General features: G+C 43.6%; 1 protein-coding gene across 1 annotated transcript in view; it reads left to right on the top strand.

The window, feature by feature from the left end:
- Positions 1-15,214, top strand: part of LOC133016015 (latent-transforming growth factor beta-binding protein 2-like) — an 84,776-nt gene that overhangs the window by 45,507 nt on the left and 24,055 nt on the right. The window contains exons 10-20 of the mRNA XM_061083311.1: positions 1,351-1,425; positions 4,912-5,034; positions 5,130-5,294; positions 6,715-7,059; positions 7,869-7,888; positions 8,130-8,166; positions 8,631-8,696; positions 12,374-12,499; positions 13,004-13,132; positions 13,344-13,463; positions 13,768-13,887. Coding sequence (XP_060939294.1) covers positions 1,351-1,425; positions 4,912-5,034; positions 5,130-5,294; positions 6,715-7,059; positions 7,869-7,888; positions 8,130-8,166; positions 8,631-8,696; positions 12,374-12,499; positions 13,004-13,132; positions 13,344-13,463; positions 13,768-13,887 — 1,326 coding nt within the window. The remainder of the gene's footprint in view (positions 1-1,350; positions 1,426-4,911; positions 5,035-5,129; positions 5,295-6,714; positions 7,060-7,868; positions 7,889-8,129; positions 8,167-8,630; positions 8,697-12,373; positions 12,500-13,003; positions 13,133-13,343; positions 13,464-13,767; positions 13,888-15,214) is intronic.

Here is a 15,214-nt window from a genome sequence, read left to right as displayed (position 1 = left end):
CTAGTTTCTCACATGCGTCACCTCTGTGTTCAACCTTCTTTTCGTTGTGGCAGCAAGTTTTGTGAAATCTTATTTTTACTGGCCTTGGTGTAAATCCAAAGATTGTCATCACATTTGTTCGTGTTTTCTAAGAGTGGAAAATGCTGGAAATTATGATTTCTCTCCATGCCGGATGATGATGCAAATAAAAACGAATGTGAACAGGACTAATTCCACCACTAGCCATGAGAGCCACAGGACCTTGGCTATCGTGACTAGGAAGCAACCTACAGCAATCATGGCTTTGAGCTGGTTCATGACTGTAACTTGATTTGACTGTGAGAAACAGCTCCATCATTTTAACAAGCATGTCGGTATTTACAGAGCCCTTTTCAACCGAACACACATTTTCCCCTTGAAAAGTCAGTAGTTGGATCTTCTCCTTAGAACATGATACTACGCAAAATGTCTTCATGTCAGTTTGTGTCAGAAAGCTGTGCTTTGAATAATCACCCTGTCTCTGTTAAGAAACATATAGATCCTCGTATACAAACTATTTCTTTTGCTATTTCAAATTCCCCCTGAGGGAACAATAAAGATCTAGTGAAAAAGACTCTTGATAGCCAGCATTCTTTAGATCTATGGGATACAAAATAGATTATATGTCCAACTTGTTGATACAGACACACACACAGGGACCTCCTCTGCCATATGATCGTCACATTGACCCCTCTCGACATTTAATGGAGCATGCAGGGTCCTGACTGGGTGTCCAATTAGTAATGACATGATGTTTTCTGGCGTCTGTCACTGATAGTATGGCATTGATAAACCCACCATGTTTTTCTTTTGCATTAAGTGCAGTACTTCTGAGAACCTGTCATGTACACACACCTGAACCACAGACTACTTACATGTGAGCTATACCTTATTCGTCATTCATCGTTAAAGCATTAGTCTCTTGCTTAGGCGAATTTGCACTGTGGTTGGTGATAAAGGTCAGGGCTGTCATGGAGGCTTCCTCAACTTATTTACGATATAAGCACTTCCTTCATGTGTCCCTGGGGGTTGAGGAGAGTTGTAGGTAATATGATTATAAATGACGTCGAGTGTTATCGTTACATTCTCCTGGATGACAGTGCTGTCTTGTAAACGTGGTTGATGGGGATCCATTTCCACGCGCTCACTCTGGAGTCCCTTGAGGCCCAGCTGTGGGTCGGTCATTTCTGCTATGGCCAAGATGCTCACATCTGTAAGTTATATGCCCCCCCCTCTTCTTTTCTCTCTCAGCGATGAATGCCATGCTTTGTGACAAAGAGGCACGGCACTTTAAGATCGTCTAAAGCTATACTTTCTCTTCCTGTTTTGCAGCGTACGCAGTGATTGCAAATGGGCAAGTGGAATGTTCCAAAGGTTTTAAGAGGATGAATCAGACGCACTGTCAAGGTAAGCTATAAAATGTGACGAAAAAATTCTATGTAGTTTGATATTTTAGGATATGATTTATCCTACTGCGTACTTTTATAGGTGGTTTAATGCACATACATTGAATATAATGGCATGGATGTGATAAAAATAGTCCATATGTTTCCAAGCACACACAGACCCCTTAGGATGCAAATAAAAGTATCCCTTGCTGCATGTCTGGCTCCTATGGGAACCATGTCAAGACTACACTTAGCCTTGGTCCAGGGTCAGAGTTCAGCAGCCAATAAGCGCCTGGGGCTGCTGTTTTAATTGGTCTTCTGGGTTCTAAGTAGAGAATGGTACGGTAGGCTGCGATTACGGTGAATGTGGCTCTCTGAGTATTTTTGAGGGAGCTTTAGTTGCCGACCTGTTTGTTTCTCAGCCCTCCTAAATGTGGCAGCAGAAGAAAAGCTCAGCTTAGCCATCCATCTGGATACAAAAACAAACCTGTCGTCTTTCCCTTCTCACCATCACAGAGGATGCCATTTGGCTGCTGGTTCAAGAAGCGATAACCACCCACGGTGTCAATCCTCTAATGACCCTGTAGACCATTAAGTTAGTAAATATACCGCATTGGAATTAGTCAACCTGAACAAATAAACCTTGGCTCAGAGACACAGGAAAAAAACACATGATGCTTGATCCGTAACCAAGGCAACTGATGCTGACACTGTGGAAAACAGAATGACAGTCGACTTGAGCTCCACCACTGACTTGATTAATGGTGTCATAATCCAGGGGGCAATGCTGACTGAAGCCTGTGGAGTGTGTGCTCCAATGCATAGCTCTGAACACATCAATAACGGGCCTCATCCACTGGTTCAGCAAGTTCAACAATTTTTCGTATCCGTGTTGTTATTGGCCAGTTAATTATTTCAGGTAATGATTGATCTGGGAAACGTATTTTAATAAAGAAAAGACATGTGGACAAGGACACACTTATGTTCCAATTGTGTGTCAATAGCCAACAAATGTGGAAATTTATCTTATTTATTATTCAAACCTCTCTTTTATGATTGCTTCAAGATGTTCCTCCTTTCCAGTTGCTCATTCCTTTAGTTCTAAAAAAGTGAAGCTGACAGTTACCCACAATATTTACTGGAGCACTTTTAAGTCTCTGTGCTGTTGGGCTGCTGCACCATTCCCCCCCAATTTTTTTTTTTTACTTTCAGGCCGCTCACCGGCTGCCAAGGAGGCAAAAACTCACTCTTGGATTTTGTCATTATTATCAGGATGCCTTCCAGCTCGCCAAACTGGGAGCTCCTTTTTCTGGGCAATTTGCAATATACTTTAAAAGAACAGTGCAGAGCTTGTCTCATAGCCTTTAAAATGCATAATTAACTGCTCTGGCTTTGTATCCTCACCCTTGTGGTCAGTGACGTCCTCACCACGATACGATAAGATGTCCCATGAGAGCCTTATGCTGCCTTTTGAGATGATTCCTTATCTTCAAAAGTTCCTTCTTCAAAACTAGGTCAGCTGAATTGGCTATTTGCTGCTTGCCCACTAAAATGCATGTGGAGAAAGGCATTTGACATTTTTTATAAACCTCATAAAAGCTACAAACACTGACATTTGGCATTTATCATCTTGAATAATATCTGGGTCAACATTTAGGAATTTGCTTATGAATAACTGCTGTTCCCAGTAATGGCTGCTTCGACTGTATTTTGAGAGTGTGCCTTCACTATTGGCAGTCACTAAATGGATGAATTTTGGACCCATAATTTATGTCTGGTTTGAGACTTACAGAGGAGTCATAAGGTGCTCCCTTTGACTATAACAGCTGATACATAATAAAGAGAGTGATGAGGCCAATTTCCCTTTGGAGTCTCCATAAATTATGCAGGTGTTTATTTGAGTCTAGTTTTTTCCAGAGTTTAAAAATGGCTAAGGTCAGGTGAGGTTGCAGCTGACATCCAATAAGCCTGAGTTAAGAAGTGTTGAGGTCATTGGTATGTATCATTTAGCAATAAAACACAATCTTGAGAGAACTATTTGTCAATGAGAGCATCCGACCATGAACTCAAAATAGATGCTGAGATTAGTGCTGTTCATGACAGGTTGTCTTGCGAGTCAGTTTCAATCCCAATCAACCCACCAGCAGACTGTAACAATAGCACTAATCTGGGAATCAACCGAACCATGGATTAAAGACCCCATGTGATGATGGCTGAGCCCAACGCCGACCTGAACTCTGACCAGATAGCATGCTGCTCAAAACTAAACCAAACTATATTATTGATCCAGTCTTTATAGTGTGAAAGTCAGCCGAAGGAAGCAATGGTATCTGTGGTCTGCTTCACTGTCCTCACAGTATATGCCTCATCCTTACTCATCCAAACAGGTCTCTTCTGCTAACAGAGACAAATGCTTGTTTGTCAGAACAGAGACTGGAGGCTCAGGTTCCTCCTTCGAGAGATAGAAGAGTGCAAAGAGAAATAAAATGATCTCAAAGAAACAACCGCACTACAAAAGGAACGTCGAGGCATTCGCTGGAATTTGCTTCAGTCCGCAGACTTGTATCAGCCTCAAATCCCTTATAAGCTAACTTTTTCCACCAGGAAGCGAAACAACAAAACAAGAGCAGATTAATTCGAATTGGGGAAAATCTATGGTGGCAGGCTGTCGAGTTCCAGTCGTCAAAGCAGTGGGAAGAGACCTAATGATCTACTCTTTGTTTAACACAGTAGAACAACAAACTTTGCCTCGACCCAGTGTGATCGCATGAATAAGCACCTGAAATATGTCCCCCTATGCTTCTGGCTGGCACGTCAACTGGCTCGCCTTGCCTTCATTTGACTTAGGGATTCTGGAGCTGGGGGAGCAAAGTCTACTGACCACCATATCACTCAGGCACATGGCATGAGGTCAGAAAGGCGGGAAAAAAATCTAACTTTCACCCACTCACAGGATGGTGTGAGCTTATTGGACACTGTAAGGGAAAGATGTGGTGAAAGATGATAATCTAAAACATTCTGTGATTTTTGTCTGTCTCCTTGTCCGCTCAGATTTCCAATTCAAGGTTACCGCAGCCCTGAGAACGTTTAATATCTTGCAGTCAGAGGGTTTTTATCTTGAGTGTACTCTGGTTTACAGTGGTCAAATTTATTGTGTGTGTTTCCCCTATGTCATCACTCCTCTTCGCTTTCACACAACTGTGTAACCCTCAAAGTCTCAGTATTTCATCACCTTCCAGCAGCTGGGGGTTCTTAGTACATGATCTAAAGCCATATTTACATATTTACATCATATCTGTTGCCCTGGGAGCACGAAAAGCTCTGTAGAGTCAACGTGAAACGCAGAAACACTTAATCTAACATTGATACCTGTAGCAATTTTGTTTAAGGGCCTTCAGCAGGAGTTCAGAAAATTCTTGCCAATGGAAAAAAACATTACTTCATAATATTTCCATAATCAGAATGTACTAGATAATGCGTGACTGACCTGCTGCATATTTTATAGACATCAACGAGTGCCTGTTGCCTGGAATCTGTAAGAACGCTGAATGTCTCAACACCAAGGGAAGCTACAGGTGCATCTGTTTACTCGGCTTCTTGTTAGACGCTGACAGGAGTCACTGTGTCTGTAAGTATCTCACGCACACTGATGTTATCTAATGCTGGGACTATTTCCTTATGTGCTGCATGGGTTTTACGTGATGCTATCAACTCTCTCCTCAGCGGACAAGGCTGTGTCCAACCAGAAGTCACTGTGCTACCGATCGGTGTCAGCAGCAACATGCTCTCTGCCGCTCGCTCAACACATCACCAAGCAGATCTGCTGCTGCAGCCGAGTGGGCAAGGCCTGGGGTGCTGAGTGTAATCGCTGCCCTTTGCCAGGAACAGGTACAGTCAAAAGTTCCCCCATACTACCGCATGTAGACACATCCTCCTCGAGACTTAGCCTGTCTTGGTTCCGTAAATTTCAACCGTCCATATCTGGGTTTTTACCGGGCCTGCTCAAATACCATTAGCTGTGTTATGGTTATTAAGGGATATTTGCAGATATAAAATCTTACATGTAATCTTTTGCAAGGGACAGCAACAGAGCACATTTACCATTCAATTACCAGTTTTCCTCTGGTATGTCAAGCTGTTTAAAATAAGCAAATGTGTTCGGGGTGGAAAGGGGCCAAGAAATTTAACAGTTTTCATATTTTGAAGGCTACATAATAATGGGAGTCAGTCTTGTGTTATCACTCCAACCTCCAGAGAGAAACCCCACTAATAGATCGGCAAAGCTTCACAGCAGAATTAAATAGCTCGGCCAAGTGAAACATGGGAAGTACTTGTCATCTTTTTTTTTTTCATACTGATCTAATCTTCAAAGTCTCAGAGCGAAACAGGCTGGTCTGGTGTCTGCACTGGCCGGTGATTCATGGGGATCGTCATAGATCAGATATCACAGACACAGACCTCCTTGGTGATGCTCAGCCAGGACCAACACAGAGCACAGACACAGAGCCTCTGGTTATTTGGGACGCTGGCTTTTGTATTGCCTGACAAGCTGTTAGAACCATGCTCTGGACATTTCTTGCGACTTGGTAACGGGAGCCCACCAACTTTCATTCCAGACCGACTTCTATGATGTGGATCCTGATCATGTATAGTCCCACTTCCCTCCACTTTAAATTCATCATTCAGTAGCTTATCATATCCACGTTTCCTGCATTTACACAAGAATTTTCAGCGACCACATGTCTGTCGTTACTCACATCTCTACTTCAGGCTCTTTTTGGCGTAGAGCTGCTGCGGTTTTAGGTCAGGTAGGGGACACGGTGTGTCTGACTTGTAATGGATTCACCATCGCTGAGGTTTGTTGGGCTCGGACACAGAGAGGTGCAGTCTACCTCTTTTTCAGTGACCAGCCAATCCTCTGTTAGCCTCTCACTCACACCCCTATATACAGCAAAGGGTTCAAAGGTCAGTTGGATCATCCATTTCCCTCACTAGCGTGGTTGTGCCTGTTTGTTGCAGATATTCCCTAAACGCTCAGAATTCTCTCCCTCTGTGACAGCTGTCACAAGCTCGCTAGCTTTGCAGCGCAAGCCGAAACCTGACCCCACACACAGTAAAGCACAGCATGCTCAACATAACAGTATTACACGGATGGCTTTTTTGGTACTGCTGTGAACATCAGACAAAAACATGAGCCACAATCACACTCTGGCAGCATTTTATATTAGCTTTAGAATTTGGAGAGCACGATTCAGAGGCAATGTTTTCTATGGCTCATTGTTTGCATGATGTGTTTCCTGCCTTGCAGACCATTTCAGGGAGATCTGCCCAGCTGGTCACGGGTACACCTACTCTCGGTCAGATGTTCAGATCTCTGTCAGACCTCTGGGAGAACATGTTCTGCAGAGCACAGGAGTAACATGGGATGAGCAGGGTCCAGTTTATCCTCAGCTTCCGTCTTCCCTGCCGTCACTGCCGGTGCCCAACAGGCCAGAGTTTCCCATCTACCCAGAGACACCCCAAGTGCCCCAGTACCCCGAGTACCCCGAGTACCCTGAGTACCCAGAGACGCCACAAGCCCCGTGGCATCCTCTGACTCCGCAGCAACCTCTCCATCCCTCCCACCCAGCCAGAGAGACACCGAAGCAGCCAGGTGAGATTGAAATGCCTGGTGTGAGGGAACCTCTGCCAAGTTGACTTTAAGGTTGATAAATGTTTACTCTGAATGCAAAAAAAAAGATGAAGAGATAATCCTGCTGAATGTTTTGTATCCAAACATGGTGTATCCAAACATGGTGTTCACTTTACCACTTGGATATTTTTACCACAAACCCATGGCATAAACAGTGCCGGGGCAGCTGAGTCATTACAAAATAGGAATTTATTTCTCACAGGATGTAAATGGATTAGCTTCTTTTGTAAGAATCCAAACATCAACAGGATGTTTTGAGCTCCACAAATACATGCTTGATCCAAGGTCGAAAATATTCAGAGGAGTAGTCATGTTGGCCATACATCAACATGAAACCCCTGTGAGCGTCACTGTGATGCACACAAGTAATCCAAATCAGCCAGACATCTAAATCCTCGGGATTTCCTGCAAATGTATCTTTACCGATTTAATGCCTTTGTGATACTTTACTGGCACCGCTACAAGATTTAGATTTATGCGAGGAGACAATTTTGTAAATATTTAGAGATTTTTGTCTTCATTATCAGCGATATCTGTTTCATCGTCTCTCTCCTTGCATTCTTCTTTGGCCAGCAGTCTGCACTGCTTTTATGAAACATCTTTCTCTGTCCCACCTACAAGATAAATGAACTGTAAGCTTTGTTTTATTAGAGTTAAACACCTCCAAAGCTGCATGTCGAGTACATATGTTTTGGGGTATGTAATGGTACTTGTAAATGTGAACTTTTGCCACTGATAAACTTTTTCCTCTTCTCTCTGTCTGGTGGCAGATGTGGAAATTCTGATCCCGGTAAGTTCTCCCTCCCCGTCAGCCCCTTGTCTTTTTCCATGTTTATCTTAAAAATGATATGCTCTAGCTATCTCAGCTGCAGAGTTTGTTTATGATTATGCAACTTATCCAGACCACATTGTGGTAGATACACACAGCTAATTAGCAGTAAATATGATGGAAAAAAGCAGAAATGCTTTATTAATATGAAAAATATGAAAGATATTCATTTTATGACAAGCAATATTTGCTTGTTTTTCAGCCAGCTGTTGTGACTGACTCACCACCGAAATATCCAGGTATTTTTCCCCTCAACTTTACTCACACAGATCATATAACTCTACTTCTTCTTCTGCCTCAACGCTGCTGTTTAATGCCTCTTGTGGTTTTACTTTCCATGTCTTAGCTCAAGGGCAAATAGTAGTTGCACTCATACATAGACGTGTGATGTGTTTTTCTATAAATCGCTCACTCCTGCACAGTGGTGGCAGCCTCAGCTCTCTACCCTCAAGCCAGTGAAAACATCAACATTAAAGTTGGAAGATTACCAACATACAATGAGTCGACTTGATTTACTTTAGTCATTGTACTGTTTTCAGCCCAAAGAAAAGAGTCTATCATTTTTATCCAGCTGCCTAGTGAGTGACACCTGAGGCAGTAGTGGCTTTGAAAAGAAATGTATCATAATGCTCATGGAGAATGATTGAGGCAGCGAGTTTCTTTTGTACTTGCACTCACCCGCTTCCTCGATCCCTCTTCACAGACACTTCTCCAGATTCCTCCATCAACCTGAGTCCAGATTCAAGGGACCCAACTGAAACATCAAGAGGTAACACACACATATTAAACACTGGGGCTTTTTTTGAAACACTAGTGTGACACTTTTCACTACAGGATCAGCACTAAATAGAGTATCAAACTCTAATACTTATTAGAGACATTTCCTTGATAATAATTGGAAACTGTGACTCGTAGGGCTTCACCTGTTCACGTCCAATCCTTAGAGCAAGGATGCGATTAAAGCATTTGCTTCCTGTTCAAAGTAAATATACAGTGTGTTTTTTTGTGGGAGTTCAACTTTGATGAATTTTTACCTGCAAAGCTTGCATATGTGTGACCGTTCCAATAATTGATTAAAGCTTAAGGAATACTGGTTTTAATAAGCCAGTATGATCTTACTTAAGCAACATAAGCATCAACTTCTTCAGTTGTACAGAGTGTAATGAGAAACAACAGCACAAACACAGTATCAGCCTTGTATGAACTGAACGGAAAGTTCACCTGTGAGTCAACCGTTTCTCAGCTCAGTTCTCCTGTCAGTCAGTTGTAAATTAAAATTCAAGGATACACTGACTTCATTGATTTGATTGTTGGGATGTACTCATATGGAGACAGTTCTTTTTTCCAAGCTAATAAATTCCTAACATGTTTACTCACACAAAGTAAAACGAACTCAAGCACACGCTTTAAAGTTCATTGTTGTTTTGATAAGTGTCCCTAATAAAATGTTAATGCAGCTGTAATAAAGAAAAGAGTAGAGATTCACAGGTGATGCTGCAGCTGCGATGAAAGGAAAGTATTCACTGTGTGAGTGATTCATCAGTGCACATTCAATGATTGGTTCTCATGACCCCAAGTGATAGTCAACGGCTCTAATGGCCAGAATCAGGTCCAGCAAGGTCAAGAGTTATGCCGAATTGTAGATCAAAAACTTAGAAGTCATTAAGATCCAGTGTTTAAACTTAATATTCATCAAGGATCCATTAAAAGTTAAGGCTCTTATATACTACTACGTGTCCGTTTCTCGGAGAGTTCTCAGCAGGGGGCAAAGACTCTTTTTGATTTTTACTTCTCCGTCAGTCTACGTCCGGAAAAAAATCACCGCCAAACCCATAGGTGGCGCAACGGAAGACGAGCTCAGAGAAGCCTACCCCATTTGGGAAGAAGAAGTCCACGTGTCTCTGTTGACATGTTAGCTTGCGTCCCACACATTGAACCATGGCAACTAACAGAACTAAATAAAGTGACACCCAGCGTGTCAAAATGCTGATGTAATCGTTTCTTAGCGCAGCGGTTCCCCGGTCTTGTTTCCGAACTGTGTTGCTGATTCCACAGCTTGAATCTGCTTGAGGCTACATGTAGCTAGAAGCTACACGGACCTAGCTACCCCCAGCTTCCACACACAGTCAGCAGGGACTCCCGACACTAACTACTACTATCCAGTGTTTGCTTCTAACCTGACGGTATTATAGAAACAGTGTCATGATAGAAGTGGAATTAAAGTGGCGGCGGGTTCTTGCACTGTTACCACCGCAGTTAGCATGGTGGCTAGCCTAGCCTGCTAGCGCCGTTTTGAAAGCTCGTTATAACGGTCTGTGACCGTGCACACATGCCCTCAGTGCTCGAACGAGCCACCGTCAGCCGGACAACTCCGCTGGCTTAACACACACGTCACATTAATCGTAGAATCATAGTTGTGTTTGGGTTTGATGCTACATGGAAGTAAACAGGAAGTAAACAGGAAGTTTGAGGTCCGGAAATACGGAAATGACGTCATACGGAAATGATGTCGTTCGCGGACCAATCACAGCCAAAAGCGGTCCGTCGGGTCTCCAACATGAAGACGGATAGTTAGAAAAATCAGACGTGTACGAAAAGCTGTACGAAGCATTCGGAGAGGGCGTTTCACGACGGATAGGGCGGTCTTATCTGTCCGTAATAGAAGAAACGGAGAGGCATAAATTGGCCTTTAGTCATAGAGCAACAGCTACCCTGGTTCTGAAAGCAGGGATCATGAAGAATCTTTAAATCGTTCTGCCACGTTTCAGCTCAGTGAGTGAGTCTACACAGTCAGAGCTCTGGTCCAACACTGAGCGGCTTTTCTTTTTTTTAAATGAACAGATTTTAGTGATTCAGGACACTGACCAGGAATGTTTAGAACATCACTTATTACCTTCTCACAGAGTGAGAACAGCAGCAACACCGTGTATGTGCAAATCACAGTTGTCAGACTTATTTTAGTCTGCAGCTGAACGGCAGCAATGAGCTGTGACTGACGGCAGACTATCCTCAGAATTGGGCAAGGAATCTGCCGCGACCACTGAAGATTCTCCCGACCACAGGCTCCACTGTCATTAACAATTGCAACCAGTGTCTTACTGACTGACTACGGCGGAATTCTAGCAAAATTAGCTACCTCACGTCCAGGAAAATATACACCTTGTCAGCAGCAATCAGTCCCAAACTCACAATCGTGAACCAGCAAACAGTTCACAGTCCAACATATAAAAACATAGATAAACACTGTATGTCTGTAATGACTTTTTCATGTGTTTAAATCTCTGCTCTAAAATATTTTGTCTTTCTCCTACCACCAGCAGCAAACCAAACTCCTCCAGTTCATTATTCTCTCAAATAAACAAAAATATTATGAATCTTATAGGTACTAAACAAGCCTTGAAACATCCTGAAAAAGTTAATACAGTATATATGTTTATATGTAACTGTAAATTGCTAATAACATTTTTGCTGAGCATTAAAAAATAGACAGTTGAATGATACGTTTTAATGTGAATTTAAAAAACTTTTCAATAAATCTGATACACAATAAAGTCAGCTGAATCTGTACCATACACCTCAATACGAGATTCCTTAGATTAGTATAGAAACAAAAATAAGCTTGTAGCTTGTTACACGGGTTACAAATCTAAAAACAGTGGGTGGGTATGGGGCTGTAGGTCAGCCGTGCACTACAACAGCATGAAGCTGAACTCTTCATTTTTTATGCTTTCTGTCAACTGTTGGCAGACAAGGGATGTGTCTCATGAGGCATTTTTGCAAGATGACCAAAAGTAAGGCTGGGGAGAGCTTGTATTGTGCTTTCATTTGACCCCTTTTCTCAAAATCCAAGTTGGCTTGAAGATGCAGCACTGCACAGAGGGTGAGAGGGCGAGGGACCAAGAAAGAGTGTGCCTTTTGGACAGGGAAGCTATCCTGTGGGGACAGAGGCCAGATTTATGAGTAATGGAGGAAGAAGACCGAGTGAAAGTATTTGGGGGTTGGTGAGAGAGTGTGAAGAGCGATAGGCAGTTTTACAGTAATCCTGTAGAAAAAGACACGGCGCTGTTAGTTTTGTCCTCCTCGGTCGTATACTCAGGGGCCCAGTTCCGTCTCTCTGTTTTACCACAGTCCATTTAAACTATAGAGATACAAGAACAACACTAATGTCAAGCTCTACTGGGCATGAGCTGTTACTTCTCGACGCCTTTGTCAGCGCTCCATAGCACCTGTTAGATCACTGCAGCGCTGTTAAACCTGTCCTCTTGTCCAGGAACCCATCCATAAAACAGCAAGATGGGTTCCCATGCAGAACAACATGTGTTCCTGGAATCCTCTTTTCATTTATTACAGTGTTTGTAATGTTGTGTAACCCGTGGTAAAAAAAAGAAAAACATCTTGTCTGCTTCCTGAGTAATGACTTTGCACATCTCGTGGGTTTTCTTTTAGGTCATGACAAGTGTGCCTCCACCCCCACCATCTGCGGACATGGGAAATGTATTCCTGTGCAGACCGGCTACACCTGCCAGTGTGAGCCGGGATTCAAGCTCAGCGCCCTGCAGACCAACTGCATTGGTAAGAAACAGTGACAGAGAGAGAGGGAGATGGGGTGAGACAGGGGTGACGGTTGGGCACTCAGAGAGAGGAAGGAGGGGGCACACACACACACACACACACAGATATCCTTAAACCAGAGGCCCCAGCAGCTCTGTCTATCATCAGCACAAGTAATTCTTCAACACCAAACATTACACGGCACAGAAGCCTCGAGAAATTGACCGAGCCAAAGTGAAAGGGATCCGTTTGTTTATGTTGACCCGTTCCGTGAGGCCTGACAACAGCGTGCAGACCGTCCAAAGAGCTGCCACAGCGTTGCGATCCCTTACCTCACGGTGAAGGCCTTGGCCGCAGCCTCTGCTCCGCCCGGCTGGGCTGAGGCCCATCGCTGAGGAATGTCTGTTTGTAGAGGAGCTCCAAAGTCAGAACTCGGCGAGTGTACTGTCTCTGCTGGTGAAGAGAAACTGCTATATGGTGTCACGTCCGATATACAGTCCCCTCATTCTCCTTCTCCCATCACAGATGTGAACGAGTGTGACGAGGACCCATGTGAAGGGAAGGGCCGCTGCATAAACAACTATGGGTCCTACATCTGCCAGTGCCACAGCGGCTACAGCCAGGTGATCACCCAGAACAGGAAGTTCTGTCAAGGTGAGACACAGTCCACGTGATAGCAAGAGATAAAATGTTCCAAATCGATGGAAGTCACCACAGGCTGCTGTTAGCTAACTCTCTATTGAGCACTGCAAAGTCTCGTCCGTCAGTGCTCTTTATTTTTAAAAGCATCCTTTCCCAATTAATGTAGTGGAACACAATAGTCACTTTCTTTTCCGTTCTCCTTGGTTTTCATTCAAATTGGCAGACATTAACGAGTGCAGCATGCCCAACAAGTGCCAGAACGGCGACTGCGTCAACACAGAAGGATCTTACACCTGTGAATGCAACAGTGGCTACGCCAAGTCTTGGAGAGGCCTCTGCGAAGGTGACATGAATGCCTGCACAAGCACCTACGCACACACTCAAGTTCATATAACAGCACAACGTTAGCCAGACCCATTTGTTAGCTGCCATGAGTTAATACGTAGCTAAAACACATTTGTTTTCCTATCGTGGAAGCCAGGAACACAACTATGTGAAAGCTATGCTCAGTTCGTGACAGAGAGATTGTGTTTGTATATATTAGCATTTGTGAGCTTACACACACTTTGTTCCATGCATGTGGACATTGTTCAAGTAATAAACTAATTCCAATGATTATTTTCATGTTCCACCTTCTCCCCGAGCAGATGTGGACGAGTGCAGAGATCCCAGCTCCTGTCCCGATGGCACTTGCGTCAACACTCCCGGGTCCTTCCAGTGCCAGGTCTGTGGCCCAGGCCTCGGGTCCGTCAGTGGAAGATGTCTGGGTAAGGCAGCCTCACAACCCATCATAGCATCAGCAACACTAAGCAAACTCCTGAGGGTTTTTCCGGCCAATGAAAGGAAACAGGCTGGCTTACCTACGCAGCAACTATGAATGCTCAGCCATGTGCGTAGGCTACATGCGTACCTACGATTTAGCTTCCATGCAGAAGAATTAATTGGGCTCTACTCGTTAAAGGTTGCTGTATTGGGTTCATTTTTACGTAGCCTATGATGCAGTAAAGTAATAGGACAAACTAAATTAGGGACACTAAGGCTACATCCATATTACTACGTTTCATTTGAAAATGCATCAACTCTGCTACAGCTAAAACTCATGCAGCTAAAACAGAGAAATTTGGAAAAGCTGCTGACCCTATTTTAGTTTGAAAACTCCAGGGAAGTTTTCATCAGGGTCCTATTATATGACTCCCTTCCATAAGAAAACAACCTGCATTAGCCTCGGCTACCAGTGTAGAACGCAACATGGATAATCAATTACATGCGTGACGAAAACATAGTCCTATTGCTGTAGCCTAAATTATATAATACAAATTTTATTTTATGCTTCCAAAGATTTTATATTGGATGCTTATGTGCACTACTGGGCCCACATGACACGTGACACAGCCCAAAGTCTTGGTGATTGTGGACTTAGCACAGCCCTCCACCCTCTCTCCTCATTCAGTGTTTCCATGTACAGTATGATATATCCGCTCCTCCACCCAGCAGCCTCTGAATATCCACAATATTGTTCAAACACATTCACTCTGTTATTGCTGATCTTTGGATATCACTGGCCCCCGTTAAAAGACTGTTTATAATACCTCAATTTGGGAGAGTCCAAATATTTTCTCTTGGCCACAGCCTTGAAAAAACAGTATTATTGTTAGAGAGCTCTGGCCACTGTACTCTGGGGTCCGGCGGAGGCCAGCGAGGCTTCATTACCACGGACGAGGTGAGAGGACTGAACGCTCAAAGGAGATGTATGAATAGGTCAATTCAAGGCAGCAAAGACTTCTCGACCCACAAATCACTCAGTGCTACGTGCCAGCCAGTGGGCATGTCACTGTCTTGTCACAGTCCACTGCAGATTATGAGATTTGAGTAAACAAATGGACGATAAGCTACATTTGGTGTGTGTTGCTTTTAGGCTAACAGGCCAGCAGCGTCCCTGCCTGAATGTGGCTGTTACATAACATCCTGACTGGTGTTACTCATACCACATCCCCTCTTTAAGACCATGCGCCCCACTAATTTGTTTTGAAACCTAAGCTCCTGGAGGGAGAATTCCAGAAATGTGAAAATCTAAAAGACCAAATGGGGGAATGG

Source organism: Limanda limanda, chromosome 12 (genome assembly GCF_963576545.1).
Source record: "Limanda limanda chromosome 12, fLimLim1.1, whole genome shotgun sequence".
Taxonomy (NCBI): Eukaryota; Metazoa; Chordata; class Actinopteri; order Pleuronectiformes; family Pleuronectidae; genus Limanda; species Limanda limanda.
Note: the sequence above shows the minus strand (reverse complement) of the source record. Positions and strands in the feature narration are given on the sequence as shown.